This window comes from Mauremys reevesii, linkage group 2 (genome assembly GCF_016161935.1).
Source record: "Mauremys reevesii isolate NIE-2019 linkage group 2, ASM1616193v1, whole genome shotgun sequence".
Classification (NCBI taxonomy): domain Eukaryota; kingdom Metazoa; phylum Chordata; order Testudines; family Geoemydidae; genus Mauremys; species Mauremys reevesii.
The window spans coordinates 263674850-263699767 of record NC_052624.1 but is presented as its reverse complement, the minus strand read 5'-3'; the positions used below and the strand labels follow the sequence as shown (position 1 = coordinate 263699767).

Here is a 24918-nt window from a genome sequence, read left to right as displayed (position 1 = left end):
CAAAGTTGAGAGGTATAGCCAATGCGGAGGAAGACCGGAATATCATACAAGAAGATCTGGATGACTTTGTAAACTGGAGTAATAGAAATAGGATGAAATTTAATAGTGCAAAGTGCAAGGTCATGCATTTAGGGACTAACAACAAGAATTTTTGCTCTAAGCTGGGGACTTATCAGTTGCAAGTGACAGAGGAGGATAAAGACTTGAGTGTACTGGTTGATCACAGGATGACTGTGAGCTGTCAATGTGATGCGGCCATGAAAAAAGCTAATGCAGTCCTAGGATGCATCATGTGAGGTATTTCCAGTAGAGACAAGAAAGTGTTAGTATCATTACACAAAGCCCTGGTGAGACCTCATCTGGATTACTGTGTGCAATCCTGGTCTCCCATGTTGAAGAAAATATAAATTCAAACTGGAACAGGTGCAAAGAAGGGCTTCTAGGATGATATGAGGAACAGAAAACCTACTTTAGGAGAGGAGGCTCAAACAGCTTGGCTTGTTTAGCCTAACCAAAAGAAGGCTGAGGGGAGATATGATTGCTCTCAATAAATACATCAAAGGGATAAATATCAGGGAGGGAGAGGAGTTATTAAAGTTAAACACCAATGTGGACACAAGAACAAAGGGCTATAAACCTGCCATCAGCACATTTAGGCTTGAAATTAGATGAAGATTTCTAACCATCAGAGGAGTGAAGTTCTGGAACAGCATTCCAAAGGGAGCAGTGGGGGCAAAAAACCTAACAGGCTTCAAGACTGAGTTTGAGAAGATTATGGAGGGATGATATGATGGGGCTGCCTATTATGGAAGGTGGCCCATCAGCGACTGCCAGTAGCAAATATCTCCAATGGCCGGAGATGGGACACTAGATGGGGAGGGCTCTGATTTACTATAGAGAATTCTTTCCCAGGTATCTGCCTGGTGGGTCTTGACCACATGCTCATGGTCTAACTCACAGGCACCGACTTTCATTTAACTGGGTGGGTGCTCCATCCCTGACCCCCCGTGCTGCCCCCACTCTGCTCCTTCCCCAAAGCCCCACCCAGGGGCGGCTCTAGAGATTTCGCCGCCCCAAGCACGGCGGCACGCCGCAGGGGGGTGCTCTGCAGGTCCCGCGGTTCCGGTGGACCTCTCGCAGGTGTGCCTGCGGATGCTCCACCGAAGCCGCGGGACCAGCGCACCCTCTGCAGGAACGCCTGCGGGAGGTCCACCGGAGCCGCCTGCCGCCCTCCCGGCGACCGGCAGAGTGCCCCCCCCATGGCATGCCGCCCCAAGCATGCGCTTGGTGTGCTAGGGCCAGGAGCTGCCCCTGGCCCCACCCTCGTTCTGCCTCTTCCTGCCCCCGCTCTGCCCCTTCCTCCCGGCACCTCCTGCCCACTGCTGAACAGCTGATTGATTGAGGTCAGATTAGTTGAGGTCAGACTGGCTGAGACCTTGGGGGGGGGTTGACTTCCTCTGCAGCATGGAGCACGGATCACTTACTGTTTACACGAGTGTAAATGGTGAATTCTCTGTAACTTGAAGTCTTTAAAGTAACTCAGCCAGAGGTTAGGGGTTTATTTCAGGAGTGGGTGAGGTTCCGTGGTCTGCAATGTGCAGGAGGTCAGACTAGATGATCACAATGTTCCCTTCTGAAAGTATGACTCTATGAGACTCCCAGTCTTGAGTTTTAACAAGACTTTATTTTCCCTTAGAACAAATGAAGAGCAGCACACATTTATAGCAGGAATGCTACATAGAGTGAGTGGTTTTTCAGTAGAGCTGGCCGAATAATTTGGTGTGATTATGTTTTATGATGAATTTAGACTTTTTTTTTTCTGTTGGCAAATTGTTCATGAATGGTCTTTAATTCCGATACATTATTATTCAGTATAATTGTCCAAGAGTTTGTGCAGACAAGCTTCAGCACTGTCCATTATTTTCTTCCAATATTCTGTGATTTGTCATGTAAGACTGGTCACTTCAGACTCATTAAGTTGTTTCTGTTCCCTGATTGGAGGACTGGAACTGTGTAAACAAGAAAGCAATGAATGGCTAGCAAATAACCAATAATGAATAATGAGCCCTTTTGTTCTCATCCAGATATATGTGCTCATACAGGATGAAATTTACTCCATCTCCTTCTAAGGATTGAGGGATCAGCTCTCAGTGCTTCTGTGTCAGATATAGGAGGTATTCGCCTTAAATCAAAAGGCTGACAGAATAAGAAACATCTTGAAACCTTCTTGCTGAATTAATCAATTTTGTTGTTCATGCAGCAATTTGCTTATTGTCTTAATTCATGTTCCTCATAAATAACCCACTGAAGGGACAAATCTGCATGTGATGACAGTAGATATTTTTTGGCAAGCACAAGCTGTCCAGGATTCTGAATATTAATGGTGCTCTCATTCAACAGAGGGAGGGAGAGAGGAGGAGAGAATAATATTTCAATGCACTAACTCCAACTAGCCAAATGAAGGTTAACCAAATACCAACAGATCTTTGACACTGATTTTTAAAAACGGTAATAATAAAATGTGAGTGTGACACATGGCTAGAAAGAGTTAAACATCCTGCAAAATAAATAACTCACAGAAGACGTGGGGAAATAATATTTGTGTTTTTGTGTATTTACATATGTACGAGTAGGATGGACAATGTAATCAACAGTCCCTGTTTATGCTGTATTCTGATAATTCAGAGGTCAAAAGACCATCCTATCATGTAAATGAATTGTAAACACGGGATATCTCAGTATTCAACTCTTTATGAAATGTATTGTGAATGGTGGAGGAACAAGCAAATGGCCTTATGTTAATTCATATAGCTAAGTACTGGTGCTGGAACTCCTTCAAAGTCATCCTAATTACCTTTTGTTCCCTGAGGAACTTCAACTTGTCAAAAGACATGAAATTGTATAAAAGGTCCTTGGGTCCTGATTCTGTTATCTCAGATCTCTTTAAACTTCATCAGGGGAAGTTTGAGTCGCAAGGCTGAGGTCCCAGTTAAGCTGGTGGGCCCTGAATATGATATTTGGACATTGGACTATAAACTATGAACTATTTCTGAAAGAACTCTTTTCACCTATGAAGCTCACCATCTCTGCTATGAATCTGCACCTAAATGAATTGAATTCATGTCTGTGTGTATATTGATCTTTTAACCACACTCTCTCTCTCTCTTGTTTTTTAATAAATTTTAGTTTAGTTAATAAGAATTGGTTGTAGCGTGTATTTGGGTAAGATCTGAAACATTTGTTAATCTGGGAGGTAATGTGTCTGATCTTTTCTCTTATATGATGAAATAAGATTTATAAAAATGTTCATCACATTTGAAGTGGGTACCTGGATGGAGGCCCGAGGCTGAATCACTTTAAGGGAACTGTGTTAGACTCACAGACTTTAAGGTCAGAAGGGACCATTATGATCATCTAGTCTGACCTCCTGCACAATGCAGGCCACAGAATCTCACCCACCCACTCCTGTAACAAACCCCTAACCTATGTCTGAGTTACTGAAGTCCTCAAATTGTGGTTTGAAGACCTCAAGCTGCAGAGAATCCTCCAGCAAGTGACCCGTGCCCAATGCTGCAGAGGAAGGCGAAAAACCTCCAGGGCCTCTGCCAATCTGCCCTGGAGGAAAATTCCTTCCCAACCCCAAATATGGCGATCAATTAAACCCTGAGCATGTGGGCAGGACTCACCAACCAGCACCCAGTAAAGAATTCTCTGTAGTAACTCAGATCCCACTCCATCTAACATGTTGTTTGGACTTCTGAGTAACGAGTAAGGTAATAAAGAAACTGGTTTATGCTGGCTTGGTGAATCTAAGTATTGGAGTATCAACCAGCTTTTGGGGGTTTGGCTGCTCCATTCTTTGCAGTTCACCCTAGTTGAGTGACCACAGCTGTCCCCCACTAGGACAGTGCGGGATTCAGATTAACTGTCTTGGGTCAATATTTAGCATTGCTTCACTCTGAAGTAAGAATTGCAGGCATTTTGATAAAAGGTATGAAATACTGGCAATGGTAAGAAACCTTATATCCTCCATATAAGTGCTATATGGCAGAGTTCTCATCAGTGAGTCAAACAATATTCTTCCTTCAGCCACCTCAGAATTACTATTTCTCCAGCAGTGTAAGTAGAGCTGTATAAAAAACATTTACTTCAGTTACAGAACTAGGTCTTTTTACACTGTACCAATACTGTACCAATACTGTAGCTTTTTAATGTAAAGTGTATCAAATGAGACTTATAGGTGCTTAGGGGTGGGTGGACAGGAACAAAAGATTTCTGTAACCCATTTTATAGTGCTTAATATAGTAGATTTACAAAAATATGCAAGCAACTTCTAAAACTCAAAATCTCAGCTCGTATTCTTCAGTTAACATCAAAATAAAATTGTGCCAGTGATGGAGAAATTGTTTCTCGCACTGAATGTAAACAGCTGTATCTATTGCTTTTCACAGATCACACATTTTCAAATCTGAACTGTAGTGTTAGCCTGCAAATGATGCACATGGCAAGGAGTGGTATGGTAGAGAAGCCCTATGAGGTGATGTTATCCAGTCCATCCCCCCGTTCCTTACAATATATTTTCTAGTGTGTTGTCCAGTTTATTTTGAATTGTCACAGGCACTGAGTTTCAGCAACCTTCGAAATCTTGTATATGATATATGTGAGGAGAGAAGCTGCATTTACAAATGACTGTTCTATATTTCAGTTTGCCCTTCTTCCGGTAGTTTGACAATTCTGTCTTTTAAATATGACAACACACTCATCATCAGCCTTTAAACTCATGCATGTCCTTATTTGTATAATAAGGCTGCAGTAAGAAAATGCCTACACTACACAACTATTCATATTCTATATCTAAGCACTTATAATACCTCTACAACTCTAGAAGCAGCAAAGAATCCTGTGGCACCTTATAGACTAACAGACGTTTTGCAGCATGAGCTTTCGTGGGTGAATACCCACTTCTTCAGATGCAAGCTTGCATCTGAAGAAGTGGGTATTCACCCACGAAAGCTCATGCTGCAAAACGTCTGTTAGTCTATAAGGTGCCACAGGATTCTTTGCTGCTTCTAGAGAACCAGACTAACACGGCTACCCCTCTGATACTCTACAACTCTAGAACTTTGCTTCCTGGAGGGATTCAATAGGTACATATTTTACAGCACCTCTCATCACAAAGCACTTTATAAACATATCACCAATGAAGCATATCTGTCTTTGGGGTGGAGAGTGGTAGCTAGTACACAGCAGAGGGTAGAGGAAGAAGAAAAAGAAATTTTAGCTAAGCACATAGCAGCAAAGGCTATTTTAAAAAGTGCAATAAAACCTACGACTCGGATCATGCAGACCAGCTAGGCCCTTGGTTTTTAATTTCTCAGCTGAAACAGCCCACACAACCAGCTGTAAGTATATTTGCTTATCTAAAGGGCTGAGCTAGTTCTGCCAAGATTCAAATCTGGGACCAGCGACTCCAGGCACTGCAAAACTGATGCCAACTGCTAAGCCATTCCCTCCAGAAATAAGGTACCACCTGGGTTTTTTTCCTACAACAAGTAAGAAACAGTTGCCATTGCCAGGAAGTATTCTACAGAAAAAACTCAGGCCTTGGCTACACTGGCGCTTTACAGCGCTGCAACTTTCTTGCTCAGGGGTGTGAAAAAACACCCCCCTGAGCGCAGCAAGTTACAGCGCTGTAAAGCGCCAGTGTAAACAGTGCCCCAGCGCTGTAAGCTAATCCCCACGGGGAGGTGGAGTACCTGCAGCGCTGAGAGAGCTCTCTCCCAGCGCTGGCGCCGCGACCATACTCGCACTTCAAAGCGCTGCTGCGGGAGCACTCCCGCGGCAACGCTGTACAGCTGCAAGTGTAGCCATACCTTTAGACATTAAACATTATATCTGCAGTAAAACAGTCTTTGTCAAGCCGTGATACAGGCCTAGGGTTGCTAGGTGCCATTAAAAGTCCGGTCGGCAGAGGGGGTTCCACACCCTGCTCCCACCCCAAGCACTGGCTCTGTAGCTCCCACTGGCTGGGAACCGCAGCCAGTGGGAGCTGTGGGGCGATGCCTGAGGATGGGGCAGCATGCAAAGCCATCTGGCTGTGCCTCTGTGTAGGAGCCAGAGAGGGGGACATGCCGCTGCTTCCAGGAGCTGCTTGAGGTAAGCATCAACCAGAGCCTGCACCCGTCATCCCCTCCTGTGCCCCAACCCCCTGCCCCAACCCTGATCCCCCTCCCACCCTCCGAATCTCTCAGTCCCAGCCCGGAGAATCCTCCTGCACCCCAAACTCCTAATCCCCAGCCCCACCGTGGAGCCTGCACCCCCAGCTGGAGCCCTTATCCCCCCAGCACCTCAACCTCCTGTCCCAGCCCGGTGGAAAAAAAAGCGAGTGAGTGACAGTGGGGAGAGCAAGCGACAGAGGGAGGCGGGTGGTGGACTGAGCGGGGGAAGGGCCTCAGAGACCGGTGGGGCAGGGGTGGGGCCTTGGATGAGGGGCGGGGCAGGCAGGGGTGTTTGGTTTTGTGCGAGTAGAAAGCTGGCAACCCTATACAGAACAGAGGCACTAAGGCATTTTGCTAAGTCAGAAACTTTGGATCACTGTTCAGAAAAAAAATCTGCTTAGTCATATTTCTCCCTTAAACAGTACAATTCACATCTTTCCTTTTTGATCACCATAATCAGAAAAAGGAAATGGAGAAACAAAGCACATTGCTTTGTTGTTGAACAACAGCCCAAGAAGCTTAGGCCAAAATTTTCAAACTCTGTTGATTAAATAGAGGCACCACAAATTGTATTTAAAGAACCGAAATAAATGTATGGTGCCTAACTTGAGATACTCAAGTTTGAAACTGTGAACCTTTTTTCTAACCAGTGAGCTTTCCTGCCTATTTTCTAAATCTAAAAAGAGTCCACAGAATATAATTGTAACCTAACGACAAAGCACTGTTTCTGTGAAGAATGACACATCATATCGTTAGGCCTTTTGGTGAGGATTAAGAGTTGTGTTGGCTTAGTATCTGATGTTTTTTTTCTGTCAGGAAACTGTGTGCTGTCCTTTACTATTAATTATTTAACTACTATTCAGTACTTGTAATGCACTAGGTGATTTACAGAGCACATACAAGACGGGGGACAGATCCTAAACTGGTACAAATCAGCATCGCTCCATTGATTTTGTATCAGCTGGGACTCTAACCTATGATCTCTGCCTTGAACAACTCACAATCTAGGAATAGGCAAAAAAAATGACAAGTGATGCCAGATGGGGCGGGGGAGAGGTATTTGGTGGATGGGTGAAGGGTAACAAGCATGATGTGATTACATTGGTGCATGCTTCATGGAAGTTAGTTATTTTTTATTTATTCTGATACCGTAATTTGGATCTGAAGTGTCTAGGCCACTGCATGACTTGTTTTTTAAGGGAGTAAAGAAGAGAAACCTTGCCAGGGGGATGGATTCTGGACCTTTCTCACCTCTACCAACTATGATCCTACAAATAATTCACAAAAATGTTTTTATTAGCTCTTTCAGCAGCCCTCTACAAGGCTTTGAAGAAATAGAATAAAAATCTGAGGTGTCTGTATTCCACTGTTTTCCTGAGTTCCAAGGATAAGTTCCAAGTTGCAACTTCTAAATCTGGCCACAACAGTGAAATCTCCCAGTTCTCCTCTATCTGAGAAAACAATCTCAAGTGCTCAATTACTGTATTCAAAATAGAGTTTGGCCTGTAATTTGCTTCTTTTTTTCAATTAAAAATCTGTACAGACATTTGTGTTCTGGCTTCTGTATGTCAAAGTGTTGCCAAAAAGCAATAAAAACAAGACATTCATAGTCAAAAGTCCTTTGCTAAATAGGAAAAACAGGACAACTCCACAACACTTTATATCAGCACCGCACGGTGCACAGATGACAAAGCATAAGGCTTGTTTACAGGCGGCACCCCAAATTGTTCCTCCAACCCAACCCTGAATGCACATGCGGCTGTGAAGTGTCTCCATGTCTCCTGCCTTACCTCTGGCTCACAGCTGATGCAGAGACCTTACTGCCCTTACCCGCCACACCCTCCCAGTTCCCTGGTGGCTTTGCCTCTCTCCTGACCAAGTTCCTAATCGCACTTCACCTCTCATACCTTTCAGGTGTCTGTCCATTTACAATGCTAGCTGCTGGCACAAACTGCTACTCAGCATGCACTGAGGACGACTGCTCTGATACAAACTGTAGGGCAAGTAAGTGCTTCAGAGGAGTTGCCAGATACTCTCCCTGCTGCATGGCAGTAAAGTTAACCTCCCACTGAGGATTTAGCAGGTTCTCCTACCCTTGTTGATCCTTTGCCTCTCCCTTTGGGTGCTTCCCACTCCTCCTCCACTGCCCTCTTCCTCCGCAGGCCAAGCAGAAGGAGGGACAGCTGGAGATTCTCTGGCCCCTTGGGCACGTAAGTACAGCTGGAGTTGATGGAATGCGGTTTATGTTAATGGAGTTTTTATTCTTGCCTTTAATAGTTTTCTCTGTATGAACTTTTCATTTAAAACTTTATTCTAGCAGGGAAACAATATTGATGCAACACAAAGTGAACACAGTGGCTCACATGGCTGCTGTACGCTTGTTCCTTAAAGGTATCTAGGCACCTAACTCTTATTGCAATTGGCTGCCTAAATACTTTGGAGGATCTGGGCCTTGCTGCCCTAGGTAATCACATGTGTATTGCCTGAAAGCTGGAGTCAGTCTGGAATAATACTTCAAGCATCTGTTCACACTTTTGCAGAGTCAATGTTAACATTTTATCCATTCTGCCTGAAACTACCATGTTACAACTCCCTGTGCCTTGAATGAATTAAATTAATTCTACAGTGGACAATCTGGTTAAACTTCTCAATTATTTGACCCGAGTAATCCAGTTGGATATCCAGTATCTCAGCGTAACCATCTGTTTCAACTCTTAATTAAATGTACTGGACTGTTTTTGTAACTTGTTTTAATATAATCTTTCTTCTGTGGAAATAGTGGAGGCTGACTCAGTGAAGATTAGTTTTTCTTGTTAACTAAAATTAGATCTACTATTAAGGCCACAATCTGACAGTTTTAAGTCCCTGGTTTCCACTTTTAAATGCCAAATCAGCCATTATTTATTATGTGATAGTGTAGGTTCCAGTGAGAATCGGAGCCTCATCATATTGGGGACTATTCAAGCATTTACAATTCAAGTCAGGACGACTTGCAATCTAATGTGAAACAAGATGCTACAAGGAAGCTAATACTGTCAACATGCTATGGTTTTGCATGCAACGTACTTTTCATATAGCCTCTGTCCTCTCATGAACACCTTCACCTCGTTATCCAGTGGCAAAGTTCCATCATCTTTCCTAAAGCGGTAGAAAAGTTTGACATCCTTGAATTCCTTATGCTCATCACAAACTGAAACATAAAATAAGTAACATCAGAAATGATCACACTTATGTTAAAGACCTAACACAATCAGAACAAGATACCAATCATCACTAGTGAACTTAAAAACAGAATAGGCATATACGGAGCATAGTCCTGCCTCCTCCGCCCCAAAATTGTTTATTGTACAAATATGTCCCCACACATAAAAGACTGAGTGGTATCTTTTGGAATCCAATCTTTTAGATAATTATCCGAACAGAATCTCTAATCTTTTGGAGCCTGCCAGCCATTCATTTCAATGGATGTTGCAATAGCAATGCATAGCAAAAGACACCTATCTGGCAAAAACATGTGATTTTGCACCCTCCGCAAGTTCGCAGATGACACTAAGCTGAGGGGAGAGATAGGGTCCAGAGTGACCTAGACAAATTAGAGGATTGGGCTAAAAGAAATCTGATGAGGTTCAACAAGGACAAGTGCAGAGTCCTGCACTTAGGTCGGAAGAATCCCATGCACCGCTACAGGCTGGGGACCAACTGGCTAAGCAGCAGTTCTGCAAAAAAGGACCTGGGAATTACAGTGGATGAGAAGCCGGATATGAGTCAGCAGTGTGCTCTCATTGCCAAGAAGGCTAACAGCATATTGGGCTGCATTGGTAGGAGCATTGCCAGCAGATCGAGGAAAGTGATTATTCCCCTCTATTCGGCACTGGTGAGGCCACACCTGGAGTATTGCATCCAGTTTTGGGGCCCCCACTACAGAAAGGATGTGGACAAATAGGAGAGAGTCCAGCAGAGGGCAACAAAAATGATCAGGGGTCTGGGGCTCATGACTTATGAGGAGAGGCTGAGGGAACTGGGCTTGTTTAGTCTGCAGAAGAGTGAGGGGGGGATTTGATAGCACCCTTCAACTACCTGAAGGGGGTTCCAAAGAAGATGGAGCTTGGCTGATCTCAGTGGTGGCAGATGACAAAACAAGGAGCAATGGTCTCAAGTTGCAGTGGTGGAGGTCTATGTTGGATATTAGGAAACACTATTTCACTTGGAGGGTGGTGAAGCACTGGAATGGGTTAGCTAGAGAGGTGGTGGAATCTCCCTCCTTAGAGGTTTTTAAGGCCCAACTTGACAAAGCCCTGGCTGGGATGATTTAGTTGGTGTTGGTCCTGCTTTGAGCAGGGGGTTGGACTAGACGACCTCCTGAGGTCCCTTCCAATCCTAATCTTCTATGATTCTATGATTAAATCAGGTGTTTTCTAAAAACCATGAATCAGTAATTTAAGGACTGGCTAACTATGACTGTCACTTGCATTAATCCAGGGCTGGATCAAGCAAACCTGAGACTTGTTGCAAAGACACATAATAAGGTCTAAGATTCACTGTCTGACCTTCCTTCTCCACTTCTCAAATTGCTCTGCCATGCCAGCTGGGAGTGAGAGAGGCAATGGGGAATGTATTGCAAGCTAGAAAAGGTTTTTAGGGGAACAGTTGATGAAAGTCTTGTTAAATTGGAGAGGGTGGACTGAAATGAGCTCCAACTAAGACAGAGATAAAGTGGGGGACGGTGCAATCAAGCCGTTATCACCACAGAGCTCTCAGTCAGCATGCACAGACTCATCCTCCATCCCATATGGCACTAGTGCATGAGCATTAAACATTACATTACCGTTTTAACTTACTGCTGGTGGCATAAGAGGCCCCTATGGAACCTGGCTTACTAGGCTATCTGAACTTGTCCTACATCAGAGCATGCTTGAAACAGTTGCATTAACTTTGAAGCCAATGAATGAAAATCCTTGAAAATAGCAATTTTGCACTTAATTTTTTTAACATCTTTTTTTGTCAAGGACTCCTCATCTCGCTGGAAGGAGCGGGCTGGGATTATGTTCTGAGGTGGAAAACGTTTTAAAGTTTTATTAAAGATTTAAACAAACTTTCACATATATAGTTTCCATTGCTCAATTAAATTAAGTTACTCTGATCTCCATGTAAACTATTCACTGACATTTCTTCAACAGAGGATAAAGCAATCGGCATTTGGAGCCCCTATAATGACTTTGTATCTGTTTTTTAATTATCTACCTCAATTCCCAGGTTCCATAAAGACCCAGAATTTTAATTTCTGAATCAAGCAGAGGGTAGCAATGGCACACATTCCGTCTGCATACTTATCCCTTTAATTAAGGTATTGTTTATGCATTGCTGACAGTTGCAGCAGTGCTTGCGCACTTACAGATGTCTCTGGAGAAAGTCAACTTGTCAGTTACAAAAGTTCCTCTATTCCCTGTTATAAAGAGATGGGAAAATTGCAATTTCATATGTTGACTTTTTAAGTGGACAACACTGTGCACTCGAAACAAAGGGCTTGATTCTCCACTGACTTGTACATTGTAGTCGTTTTGCACCTACACTTTACACAGGTGTAAAATGAGTATATAAACATTACTATTGTGATTTGATAGTGGTTTGTGTCCACATTTCACAAATAATGCATGTAACTTCCAATACAAATGAAGCTACAGGATCACCATGATACGAACAAGAGAAGAGGTACAGAACAACTTCAGTTTATAAGGAAAGGATGTTGCATCTAGTATGTCTCACTACAGTCACTTCATTTACTAAAGGAGAAATCCTCCCCTCCAGCAGCCCCAAGTCCAGGTAGTTAGATGTTAGCATACAGAGGAGTTCTACAGACAACAGAATCCCTGTCTGCTGCAGGAAAGTAGAGGTGCAGCCGCTCTTTAGCCACTAAGGCAACAGCGTTGTCTGAAGCAACTGTATCCTCCTTCACAGAGGGAAATGGACAATGGACCTGAGTAGTCATGGCTTCACCCTTACATCTCTATTAGTCACCCCTGTACACTGGCATGTATGGGAGTCCCCATGGAGCAGAGATATGCAGGGCACAGGGTGTTAGGACCCCCTTTTCCATAGGAATGCCCGAACCCTGCCTCACCCACATAAAGTAGAATAATCAGGGGCCTTCTTCAACTGCAGAAGCAGGGTCAGGAGTTACCCTTAATTGCATCACAGTTTTATCAAGAAAAAAATGAAAATAATTGTGGCTGCTGCTGTTTCACTCACCATGATGGATAATGCTGCGATCCAATAATTTCTGCACAAGTTTAATTGCTGTCTCTCTGTCTGAGGCCTCTTTGCGATCAATCAGCCAGTCAATCAATTCTTTGGCAACAAAGCAGTTTGGATATGTCTTGAGATGATGCCTTCGATCTTTAATTACCTTTTCTTCATGCAGTCTGAGCCTGTGGGTCAAATCACATTATTAATAACCCTTGCAGAGAATCTATATAACCAGAGGAGGAAAGGACTTCTTCATATGTAACAAGCTAAGGTCTGACTGTCACACAATTCACATACACCCTAATAAATGTTATGCCTAATTATAAAAAGTTATAGTGGCAAGACTGTTGAAAGGCAGAGAATACAAACACAAATTGGCAACTGACCATTTTCATTTTAAGCTGAGGAAAGAAAGAAAAGCAGAAAAGAAACAATATCAAAGATAATTTTCAGTTCTAGTGGAAAACAAACAGGAGGAGAAGCAGATGTAATTCTCAGTATAATCTGCTAAACACAAACGCATGCCCTAGTGTGTCAATAAAATTAAATGTTAACACTTTGGCGTAAGCTGAGACTAATTCTCACACATTACCTTTAATATGCTTGAATTACTGTATTATTTTAGGAAAGCTCACTGCCAAAGATTCGTTAACCCCACTCGGCGGACTAGGCTGCAGTTTCTTTGTGGTGCCGTTCTTTTAACTTCCACTGGTTATGGAACTACATTTTCTCAAAGCTACATACTAGGTACAGGGCTTGCCATTTAGAAGTCAGCATCTAAACAGTTTCCACCCACTGTATAACACACAGCAGCTACTTTCTTTTCTATGGGATCTCAGCAACTGGCAATGGAGGAGCTTCATTATCAGAGCTGTGACAGCTGCAAAATCCCACACACCATTTTGAAAGCAAACCCAGCAAATGCGTCTTACACATTTAGTATGGGAGGCAAAAAGCCCATGTGAGAGTATCTGGACTGACCACAGAAAGTAAAGGTTTTTAAGATCAGTAGCTTTATGATAAGTCGTTTTCCCAAATTAACGTAACTGGTAATTTATTTTATATTTATCTGTTGGTTATCTATTTTATTTATTACAGAACAACAGGCAGAGGTTTTGTAGAAGTTAACTGCATTCTTATTTATTACGTTTCACTTTTAATGAATAATTTTACTGATAACTACTGATTTTTTTATAGTGCCATTTATCCATAACAACTATGAAGAAAGAACAGGAACCACTCTATAGAGCACATCACCGGGGTTGGGGGGGCGGGGGGGGAAGACTCTTGAGCTCCTATTGCAAAGACTTACACACATATGTAACTTTATGTGCTCTGAGTGAAATTCTGGTTCCACTGAAATCAATGGAAGTGTTGCCATTTACTTCAATGGCACCAAAATTTCACCCTAGGAATAGTCCCATTGACTTCAGTGGGGCTCTGTGCAGGCACAGAAGGGCTGTCCTCAGGAAACAAGTAGCCTAAAAAGGAAGAACAGTTTAAAGTATTGCCACATGTACAAATCAATGCTAGATGAACAATAGTTATTCCTGACTAATTAATCTAGTCTAAAATATTTATATGGTCCCCAGTATAGCAGCACCTCACAACCTTTATTGTATTTATCCTCAAAATGCCCCTGGGAGCTAGGGCAGTGCTATTATCCCTATTTACAAATGGAAACTGAGGCACAGAGAGACTAGGTGACCTGTCTATAGTCACGCAGGAAGTCTGTGGCCAAGTAGGGAATTGAACCTGGGTCGCCAGAGTAGGGCCCTAACCACTAGTACATCCTTCCTCTTAGTGTGCTATTAGTAGGCCCTAGCATCACACTATTTCCTTTTGAAACCCACAAAAGGCAAGTAAGTCAGCTGAGAATGTTATTGATGCCATTACTGGGTCAGAGATAAGCCTTAAATAAGGCTTTTACCTAAAACCATCCACAAATAGTAATGTAGCAACTTTTCTGATTTGCAATATTTATCCTCAAACTACATTGCTCCCCCTCCCCCAAGTACATAGTATGGTTTAAAAGGCAACTTTACAAACACTATCAAAACGAATACTTTTAAGTTAAAAACCACAGACAAATCAAATTAGTGTACTTAAAACAAATGATAGGCCGTCTGTGCATTGTGAAATACAGTAAGCTAAAATATGTCTTTGCTTACAGCTATGATACTTTCCAGCTGCGCAGTAACAGCTGTCATCTTGCTTTGAAGAAAAAGTCTGCACTTTTTATTTAAAGATCCTGGAATTATCAGTGGTCTATGTCCATTTTGTAAGCTACATAGTCATTTGAAAGTACAATACTGAAACAGTATCAGTATATCTATATGTAAAGAGTGGGTTTGATCACCCTTTCACTTCTATTGTCTAAAAGTAAATGACAGGAGTTACGCTGGCATAAAAGGAGACTCAGGCTCTCACAATTCTTTGCACTTACATAAGGTGTTGATATGAGTTAAAAGGGCACTAGTATCAAGGTTGATACAGTGTTCCCCAAGCAAGAGTCAGCATTTACCCACAAGTATCAAATGGGAATGGGAAATAACTGTTATTCCAGACATCACATTACGTGACAAGTGTCTCAAACCTCTCCTTTCCCAAGGCAGGGATGAGGAAATTATTTGTACTACTTCTGGGCCTAACTGGCTTTGGGTGTGACACCAGAAAGGGAACCCAACCCTCCTGAATAGCAATGTATAGCACTACCATTAAGCCACAGAGTAGCTAGCCCGCTACTCTGAACCTGCTATATGCTCCTAACTGAATAGAACAAAATACAGTAACTCCTCACTTAACATTGTAGTTATGTTCCTGAAAAATGCGACTTTAAGCGAAATGATGCTAAGCAAATTCAATTGCCCCATAAGATTTAATGTAAATGAGAGGGTTAGATTCCAGGAAAAAAATTTTCACCAAAGACTATATATATATATATATACACATACGCACACACACACACAGTATAAGTTTTAAACAAACGATTTAATACTGTTCACAGCGATGATGATTGTGAAGCTGGGTTGAGGTGGCAAAGTCAGAGGGTGGGCTATTTCCCAGGGAATGCCTTACTGCTAAATGATGAACTAGCAATTGGCTGAGCCCTCAAGGGTTAACACATTGTTGTTAACGTAGCCTCACTCTACAAGGCAGCAGGCATGGAGGGAGGGGAGAGAGCATAGCAGAAAGAGACAGAGACACACACTGCACATTTCCCCTTTAAGTAGCTGACCTCAGACTTAAGTACACTGCCTTGTTAATTAGATCATCCTGAACCCTGTCGTGTGTACCCCCTGCTCTATGGAAATGGGGTAAGCGGGGTGCAGGAGCAGGGGGGAGGGGGACACCCTGACATTAGCCCCCCGCTTTCCCCCTCCCCTGTACAGCAAGCAGGAGTCTCTGGTAGCAGCTCCAAGGCAGAGGGCAGGAGCAGCACATGGCAGTGGTGGAGGGACAGCTAAATGCCGGCAATTGCTAGCCCGCTGGGCAGCTGCAGCACAGGGAACTTAGGGGAGCGGGGAGCTGATAGGGGGAGCTAATGAGGGCTGCCAGTCCACCCTGATTACAAGCCCCCACCAGCTAGCTCCAACAGGCTGCTCTTCCTGCAAGCAGCGGATAAAGCAGGTGGCTGCCAAAGGACATTATAAGGGAGCATTGTGCAACTTTAAACGAGTATGTTCCCTAATTGATCAGCAACGTAACAACGAAACAATGTTAACCAGGATGACTTTAAGTGAGGAGTTACTGTAAAGACATTTTTTAAAAAGACCTATTGTTAATCATGATGTATAAGCCCCATATACATTTACTACATCTATTTTTAATTACACAGAGCAGATGTTTGGACTCTGACATTCTGAAAGTGTTTCAGTGGTCAGCCCTGTGGATCAAGAACACAAGCATGGTTTCTCTAGCTAAGTAGCTATAAAAAGTATTGCTACTTAGAAACAAGTTTGATTCACAAAGCAAATCTCACTCATCAAACTTAACGAAGGTGGAGGAATCTTGATTCCACAGGTCTTTGAAGAGTGATCGAAGAGTCACCTACCGTCTAGCCACTGATACTTTGCAACTCGACTATAACTACCACAAGAAACCAGCCTTCCTCATGGTATTAGAGTATCACACAAATGTAATTCTTCATATTACTCAAGATGGTATCAAGGACATTTTGTACTGGAGGACACATTCTGCCCTATTTGAAGAAAAAAGTGAGAGCATTTCCACAGGTCTCTAAAACTAACAGGACAGTAAAAAGCGTATACTATATTCAGCCCTTTGAAATTCACATCCGTATGCATTTACCATATTCAAGCTTGCAGCAAATATACACTGTATTTAACATTTACATATTTGCATGTATAGGTCTTTGCTTGCACATTTGTCTGTTTTATGCTAATCCAGAACAATCTGTCATTTCCTTACCAGGCAAAACATGGACTGGAAGAGCAACCATAATTAGCATTACTTAAAGGAAAAATTGAGCTTTTTGGTTGAGAAACCAAAAACTAGTCACTAACTCCCTGGGAAGAAACCATTCCTAGTAGCATTTGTTCATTAAGTTTTCTATTAGGGAAATTATCCTTTCTGAGGTTGTCACAGTTCAGGGCAACTGCACCTGTATTCCCGCCCTCCATGATCCCCCCAAGGGCACCTACTCTAGGCTCTCGACTCTTCAGCTATCAGCACTCATAGGCAGAAAACTGCGTCTCTCTTCCTCCTGACCAGGGCTTTTCCAGATGCACTTCTCTCTGCCTATACAGTGATATCCCCAGCAAGCCAGACTGCTTAAAAGGCCAGCACCTGCAATTTGCCTTCTCTCCAGAGACTATGAATTGCAATTCATCACAGAGCTCTTTCTAAGGAAGCACATTTATTCTTAAAGTGAAAAGATTACAGAGAAAGCATATTAAAAACAATAGAAGAACCTACATGCATGCTAAAAAGCCTACCAGAAGTCATTCATCAATCTTATGAGGCTCCATAGGTTAAGTCCTTCCAACCCTTCCACAAGGATTGGAGCGCTCTCCCACCCCCTTGAACAGAAGGTCCTGTCTGTACGCTGTTTCAGAAAGAAGGCTCAGAGGCAGTTTAAACTCAGGCTATTTATCCAAAAGTCATAGAAACATAGAAGATTAGAGTTGGAAGAGACCTCAGGAGGTCATCTAGTCCAACCCCCTGCTCAAAGCAGGACCAACACCAACTAAATCATCCCAGCCAGGGCTTTATCAAGCCAGGCCTTAAAAACCTCTACGGATGGAGATTCCACCACCTCCCTAGCTAACCCATTCCAGTACTTCAACACCCTCCTAATGAAACAGTTTTTCCTAATATCTAACCTAGACCTCCCCCACTGCAACTTGAGACCATTGGGAACAAAGGGTAGGAATTAATGGTAAATTCTCAGAATGGAGAGGGGTAACTAGTGGTGTTCCCCAAGGGTCAGTCCTAGGACCAATCCTATTCAATTTATTCATAAATGATCTGGAGAAAGGAGTAAACAGTGAGGTGGCAAAGTTTGCAGATGATACTAAACTGCTCAAGATAGTTAAGACCAAAGCAGACTGTGAAGAACTTCAAAAAGATCTCACAAAACTAAGTGACTGGGCAACAAAATGGCAAATGAAATTTAATGTGGATAAATGTAAAGTAATGCACATTGGAAAAAATAACCCCAACTATACATGCAATATGATGGGGGCTAATTTAGCTACAACTAAGCAGGAAGAAGATCTTGGAGTCATCGTGGACAGTTCTCTGAAGATGTCCATGCAGTGTGCAGAGGCGGTCAAAAAAGCAAACAGGATGTTAGGAATCATTAAAAAAGGGATAGAGAATAAGACTGAGAATATATTATTGCCCTTATATAAATCCATGGTACGTCCACATCTCGAATACTGTGTACAGATGTGGTCTCCTCACCTCAAAAAAGATATACTGGCACTAGAAAAGGTTAAAAAAAGGGCAACTAAAATGATTAGGGGTTTTGAGAGGGTCCCATATGAGGAAAGATTAAAGAGGCTAGGACTCTTCAGCTTGGAAAAGAGGAGACTAAGGGGGGATATGATAGAGGTATATAAAATCATGAGTGATGTGGAGAAAGTGGATAAGGAAAAGTTATTTACTTATTCCCATAATACAAGAACTAAGGGTCACCAAATGAAATTAATAGGCAGCAGGTTTAAAACAAATAAAAGGAAGTTCTTCTTCACGCAGCGCACAGTCAACTTGTGGAACTCCTTAGCTGAGGAGGTTGTGAAGGCTAGGACTATAACGGCGTTTAAAAGAGAACTGGATAAATTCATGGTGGTTAAGTACATAAATGGCTATTAGCCAGGATGGGTAAGGAATGATGTCCCTAGCCTGTTTGTCAGAGGGTGGAGATGGATGGCAGGAGAGAGATCACTTGATCATTGCCTGTTAGGTTCACTTCCTCTGGGGCACCTGGTATTGGCCACTGTCGGTAGACAGATACTGGGCTAGATGGACCTTTGGTCTGACCCGGTACGGCTGTTCTTATGTTCTTATGCTTCTTGTTCTTTCATCTGCCACCACTGAGAACAGCCACACTCCATCCTCTTTGGAAGCCCTCTTCAGAGAGTTGAAGGCTGGTATCTAATCCTCCCTCACTCTTCTCTTCTGCAGAGTAAATAAGCCCAGTTCCCTCAGCCTCTCTTCATAAGTCATGTGCCCCATCCCCCTAATCACTTCCGTTGCCCTCTTCTGGACTCTCTCCAATTTGTCCACATCCATTCTGTAGTGGGGGCCCAAAACAGGATGCAGTACTCCAGATGTGGCCTCACCAGTGCTGAATAGAGGGGAATAATCAATTCTCTCGATCTGCTGGCAATGCTCCTACTAATGCAGCCCAATATGCCGCTAGCCTTCTTGGCAACAAGGGCACACTGTTGACTCATATCCAGCTTCTCATCCACTGTAATCCCAGGCCCTTTTTTGCAGAACTGCTGCTTAGCCAGTCCAGGGCCATCCCTAGCTATTCTGGGGCCCTACGCAGCCCCCCATGGGGGGGGCAGGGCTGGCTTGGGGGCTAGGAGGGAACCATCCCCCAGCACTCACTGGCAGCACGGCTGGGGCCGGGTTTGCACTTCCCGGCACCGGTGAGTGCAGGCCCGGCCAGGCTGCAGAGCTCAGGGGAGTGGGTGTGGGGTTGGGGCTGGGAAGAGCCAGAGCAGGGGCTGGAGCAGCTGCGTACTTTGCGTATGGGTAAGGACGGCCCTGAGCCAGTCAGTCCCCAGCCTGTAGTGGTGCACAGGATTCTTCCATCCTAAGTGCAGGACTCTGTACTTGTCCTTGTTGAACCTCATCAGATTCTTTTGGCCCAATCCTCCAATTTGTCTAGGTCACTCTGGACCCTATCCCTACCCTCCAGCGTATCTACCTCTCCCCCCAGCTCTGTGTGGAAAATCCTTCCTTTGTCTGCCAGTCTCTGGAGAATCTAGTTTGAACTCGCATATGTGAGCATCCCCAGGAAGCAGTACCTTTTCGGGGAGGGAGGGGCACACAACTTTGCTGATTTGGCTTAATCCCCACCCACTGTTTTTAGTTCCTGGAGGAGCTGTGGTAGCCCTCCCCCATGGAGTCGAACACAGTCATACATAAACCATTCATTTAAAACAGTGGACCCCAAAGATACCAAATAGGGTTGCAATGGCTGTCACATCTCCCCCCTTGAGAGGTTACATTTAATCCCAGACCACAATAATACATAAACAATACAATAAGGTCTTTCAAGGATATTGCAGGAAAATTGCCATATCTGTTGCAAAGGTTTCTTTCACCTTTTTTGAAACAACTGGTAACTGGTCCTCCAGCACTTCCCATGTTGTCAGTGTAGCACTTCCTACATAGTCACTACACTTATCCCAGCAAAGCTCTGGCATTGTACAGTTTGGTTCTGATATGCTTATTTCAGACAAAAGCATATCAGAAAGTTTTGTATCATTCTGACCCCCACTTCATTTTCACCAGATCAGGCCTCTTTTGCAGACATGCCATCACATAGCATAAGACATGTGTGTGGCCATAAAACCGCAAACTTTTTAAACAGCAAAACCTCCAGTGAATGAACAGTTTACAGCTCAGTCTCTTAATAATTATTAATTATTTCCTAGTGTTCACCAATGTGCTAGCTAAGAGCTTCACAGAAACGGTTCCTGCCCCAAAAGAGCTTAAATTCTACTGACCCAGACCTGCAAACACCTGCAAACACTTACTGCTTTGTGTAGTGCTTACTACAGTGAATAGTTCCATTGGTTTCTATGTGACTACTCATGCTAGCAAGTGTTTGCAGGATGAGATTCAAAAGATGGACTTGACAGAAAAGTGAGGACACAAGGAGGGAAAGGGATTATTCATTATTCATCATTTAACTCTTTATATGCTTTTGTAAACTTAAAATTGGCACCACATAACACCACAATCTCTTCCTTAGAAATCAACAGATAAATACTGGGTGGATCAGGTTTGCTGTGGGATTGCACCAGCTTCTCCTGTCATAAAACCCACTGCAGGTTTCAGAGTGCTAGAACGTCTGCCAAGCAAAGAGGCTGCACTGGAGTAAAGCAGGGCCACAACCTCTTTTCTGCCAGGGATGGCTGGGTTTTGGGAACAAAGCTGCCCAAATAGTGGGAAGTGCTGGACAAGAAGAGAAGAGAGGGTGTAGCAAGGGCAGCCAGAGACACTGGGTCAGCACCCTCCCTCAATGACTCCTAAACAGCAGTGCAAGTAGGGTGGCACAGTACGCCTTACCAGCAAGGTATTTATACCAGAAAGACACAGGAGGAGCAGAACATGGGGCCACCAGGCAGCCCCACCAGCCCGCTGTACCGCCCCAGCCTTGCCCCCCACCCCCAGCCCTGTTCACTGGCGGGGCTGCTGTACAGACAGAGGAGACCCTGCATAAAGGGGCTGAGGCAGTAGAGCCGTGCCAGAGGAGCGGCTGGCCTGAGGCGCCCAGCAGCCCCACGTTCTGCTCCTTTCACCGCTGCAGTTCCAGAGTCCCCGTCCGTCCCCCCCCCCTCCCCCCGCCGTAAGGGGGCTGGATCATGGGAAGGGGACGGGGAGAGCAAGGGAGCCCCAGGCTGGGGTTGGGAGGAGTCACGTGGAGGGTCATGTGAGGAGGTCACATGCCCCCATTAGTTGCTGAACCCCTCGTACTGGTAAGAAATGGATTCCACTTGCACCACTGCTCCTAAAGAGCCCCAATGAAAGACAAAACTGCCCCTCTCCAGATAGAAGCAATACCTAAATATTATAGTTTTATTCTAGATTTAAACCCTTACTCTCCCTCTCTCTTCCCAGCCAAAAAATGTTAAGTCAGTGAAAATATAAACATTGCACACAGAGGCCTAGGTGAAGGTATTCTGGAAATGCAATGCTTATCGCCTAGGACAAGCATTTCCACACAGGCCTGCCAATTCTCAGCAACTAACCACTGACACTTTCCAGCTACGTGTTCCTCTTTCTATTTATGCCTCAGCTATGAGACTATGTAGTTCTGATACCCGATATTCATAGCAGCTAGAACAGTCTTGAAACCAGTGGGCTACACTAGAAACTGGACGAAGATATTTCTGGTAGTATGTGTGGCAGGGAGGAAATTCTGTCCCCTGAAATAAACATTTTAAAGGTTGTCTTTAAAGCATCTTCTGAAATCAGTTCCGCACACCATGCCTGTCTCTAATTTATGTAAGTAGCCGTGTCTGCAATGTGGGAAAAAGGTGCCAAGATACACAGCCAACTCTTCAGAGCATTTTTACAGCTATTCTGTGCCAGGTGTGCAAAGAGGAAAAAAAAATGTCTTTGTCACTCAGTCACTCTTAGCCTCAAAGAGCTGAAGCCATTGGCTGGTTACAAATTAAGAATTCTGTTAAGAATTACTGTTGAAAAAAGAAAAGATAAACCACAGAAAGTGTCTTTCTAGTCCAGCGTATGAAAAGAAGCAGAGATTCAGATGAAGAAAACAAGGGCCTGATTCCCCACTCCATTACACCAATTTTATTCTGATGTAACTTCACTGGTTTTATTAAACTGATGTAACAGAGTAGATAATCAAATTCAGTTCAGCCAGCTCAGGGCAGAGTCTGCCCTGGTGTAACACCAACAAATTCAGCTAAGTTACACTTGGAATGAATTTGGCCCCGTATTAACAAAAACATGGACAAGATATTTAGGCCCTGATCCAGCAAAGCATTTACACACACGCTGAACTTCGAGCACAGAAGTAGGTCAGTTGAAGTCAATGGGACTACCCTGTCTCTTTCACCAACAAAAGTTGGTCCAATAAAAGGAAAAGTCTTGTAATTTTAAAATGCACACCTAAAAAAAATAGGGAGCAATCTTTATGACGTTCTTCACCACAGTATCCGGGTATCTCACACACACAGACGGATTTAGTGTAACACCACTGCTGTGATATAGGGAAACTGAGGCACAGATGGATTTCAGGGCTAGACCTCTCCTCCGGACTTAGGAAGCCCATGGAAGGGAAAGGTACAATTGAATTCCCTGCACCAAAGAGAGTGGTTTTGTCTCCAGTGCCTTCCCCTGCTTTCAAACCCCTCTGTCAACATGGCTTTTCCTGTTGCCACACAACAAATGCAGCTCCCATTGTGTTCTGGCTTTCCCAATACTTGATTTACATCAGAGAGATAGGTGGATGAGGTAATATCTTTGATTGGACCAACTTCTGTTGGTGAAAGAGACAAGCTTTCGAGCTTACACAGAGCTCTTCTTTGGAACCTGGAAACATACTCAGAGTGCTACAGAGAAATACAAGAGGTAGAACAGATTGTTTAGCATAAGTAGTTAACACATATTTCAAGTGGACCTTGAATGGTCCCTTGAAATATGTAACTACTTATGCTAAACATTCTGTTCCACCTCGCACTTAGCTGTGACACTCTGTGTAAGCTCAAAAGCTTGTCTCTCTCTCCCCAACGGAAGTTGGTCCAATCAAAGATATTACCTCACCCACCTTGTCTCTCTAATATCTTGGGACTGACATGGCTGCAACAACACTGCATACATCAGAGAGCTAGGCAGACTGGCAAATCAACATTCCTTTGTCTTGAACAAACTTGTTAATCAACTGTGCCTGGTTACACGGTTTAAACATTCTTAGTATATACATACAACAATTTAACTGTCACCCACACATACAACGTGCAAAGCTTATAATAACCAGTTTAATATAAGCTTTCATTTGATACCTCACACAACATTCTTCTTAGGTAAATACTATGACAGCAATGTGATAGGTGTAGTGAGTTTGTCAGGCCTGTGTCAGCAGCTAATGGGCCTCTATGTCACAGGATCCATTCCCACATCAGCCAGTTGGGAAGAGGGTGAATGTGTATATGCTACATTCCTTAAAGGTGTGTAGCAGGCTGTGTACTTCCTCAGGCAGCAGGAGAGGGGAGTGGACAGAAGGTGTCTCCTCCCAGTGCCTCTCTGTGGAGAGGTGCAGCTCCACACTACCCATAAAGCAGGGCTGTGTTGAATAGGCACAATCTAGCCCTAAGTGATTTTCCCAAAATTCCCTAGGAAAACTGGGGTAGAACTGGGATTAGAATCCCTATCAGGTCGTAATTGCAAGACCAGCCTTCCTCTTTAAATACACTTTTGTCTGAGCAAGAGGTAAAAAACCACTGCTGCTACTTGCTCCTGGGCAGAAAATGAATGATGGAAGAAGTAGCCAGATCTTCAAAAGCATGTTCTCTAATTTGGTGAAATGGTATTTCTCCCACCCAGTTTCAAGGACTGTAACAACAGTCAAAAGATATTCATATTATAACAGTAGTTAAGACTAAATTATTTTATGTCAGATTTACCTCTATGCCCATGCAGAACTCTATTTCATGTTTCATGATCTTCTCATAAACAAACTAGGGAAATGCAACCCAGACGGAGCTACTATAAGGTGGGTGCATAACTGGTTGGAAAACCATCCCCAGAGAGTAGTTATCAGTGATTCACAGTCATGCTGGAAGGGCATAACGAGTGGGGACCCGCAGGGATCAGTTCTGGGTGTGGTCCTGTTCAATATCTTCATCAATGATTTAGATAATGGCATAGAGAGTACACGTATAAAGTTTGTGGACAATATTAAACTGGGAGGGATTGCAAGTGCTTTGGATAGCATTATCATTCAAAATGATCTGGACAAACTAGAAAAATGGTCTGAAGTAAATAGGATGAAATCCTCAATACGGACAAATGCAAAGCACTCCACTTAGAAAGGAACAATCAGTTGCACACATACAAAATGGGAAATGACTGCCTAGAAAGGAATACTGTGGAAAGGGATCTGAGTCATAGTGGACCACAAGCTAAATATGAGTCAACAGTGTAACGCTGTTGCAAAAAAAAGTGAACATCATTCTGGGATGTATTAGCAGGAATGTTGTAAGCAAGACACGAGAAGTAATTC

At 43.5% G+C, this 24918-nt stretch overlaps 1 protein-coding gene across 5 annotated transcripts in view; it reads right to left on the bottom strand.

Annotated features, from left to right (window-relative positions):
- The window catches only part of DEPTOR (DEP domain containing MTOR interacting protein), a 133023-nt gene that overhangs the window by 60545 nt on the left and 47560 nt on the right, over nucleotides 1-24918 (bottom strand). For all 5 annotated transcript variants that reach the window (XM_039521555.1, XM_039521557.1, XM_039521556.1 and 2 more), the window contains 2 exons: nucleotides 12465-12643; nucleotides 9285-9408 (listed from right to left, as the gene is read on the bottom strand). In XM_039521555.1, coding sequence (XP_039377489.1) covers nucleotides 9285-9408; nucleotides 12465-12643 — 303 coding nt within the window. The remainder of the gene's footprint in view (nucleotides 1-9284; nucleotides 9409-12464; nucleotides 12644-24918) is intronic.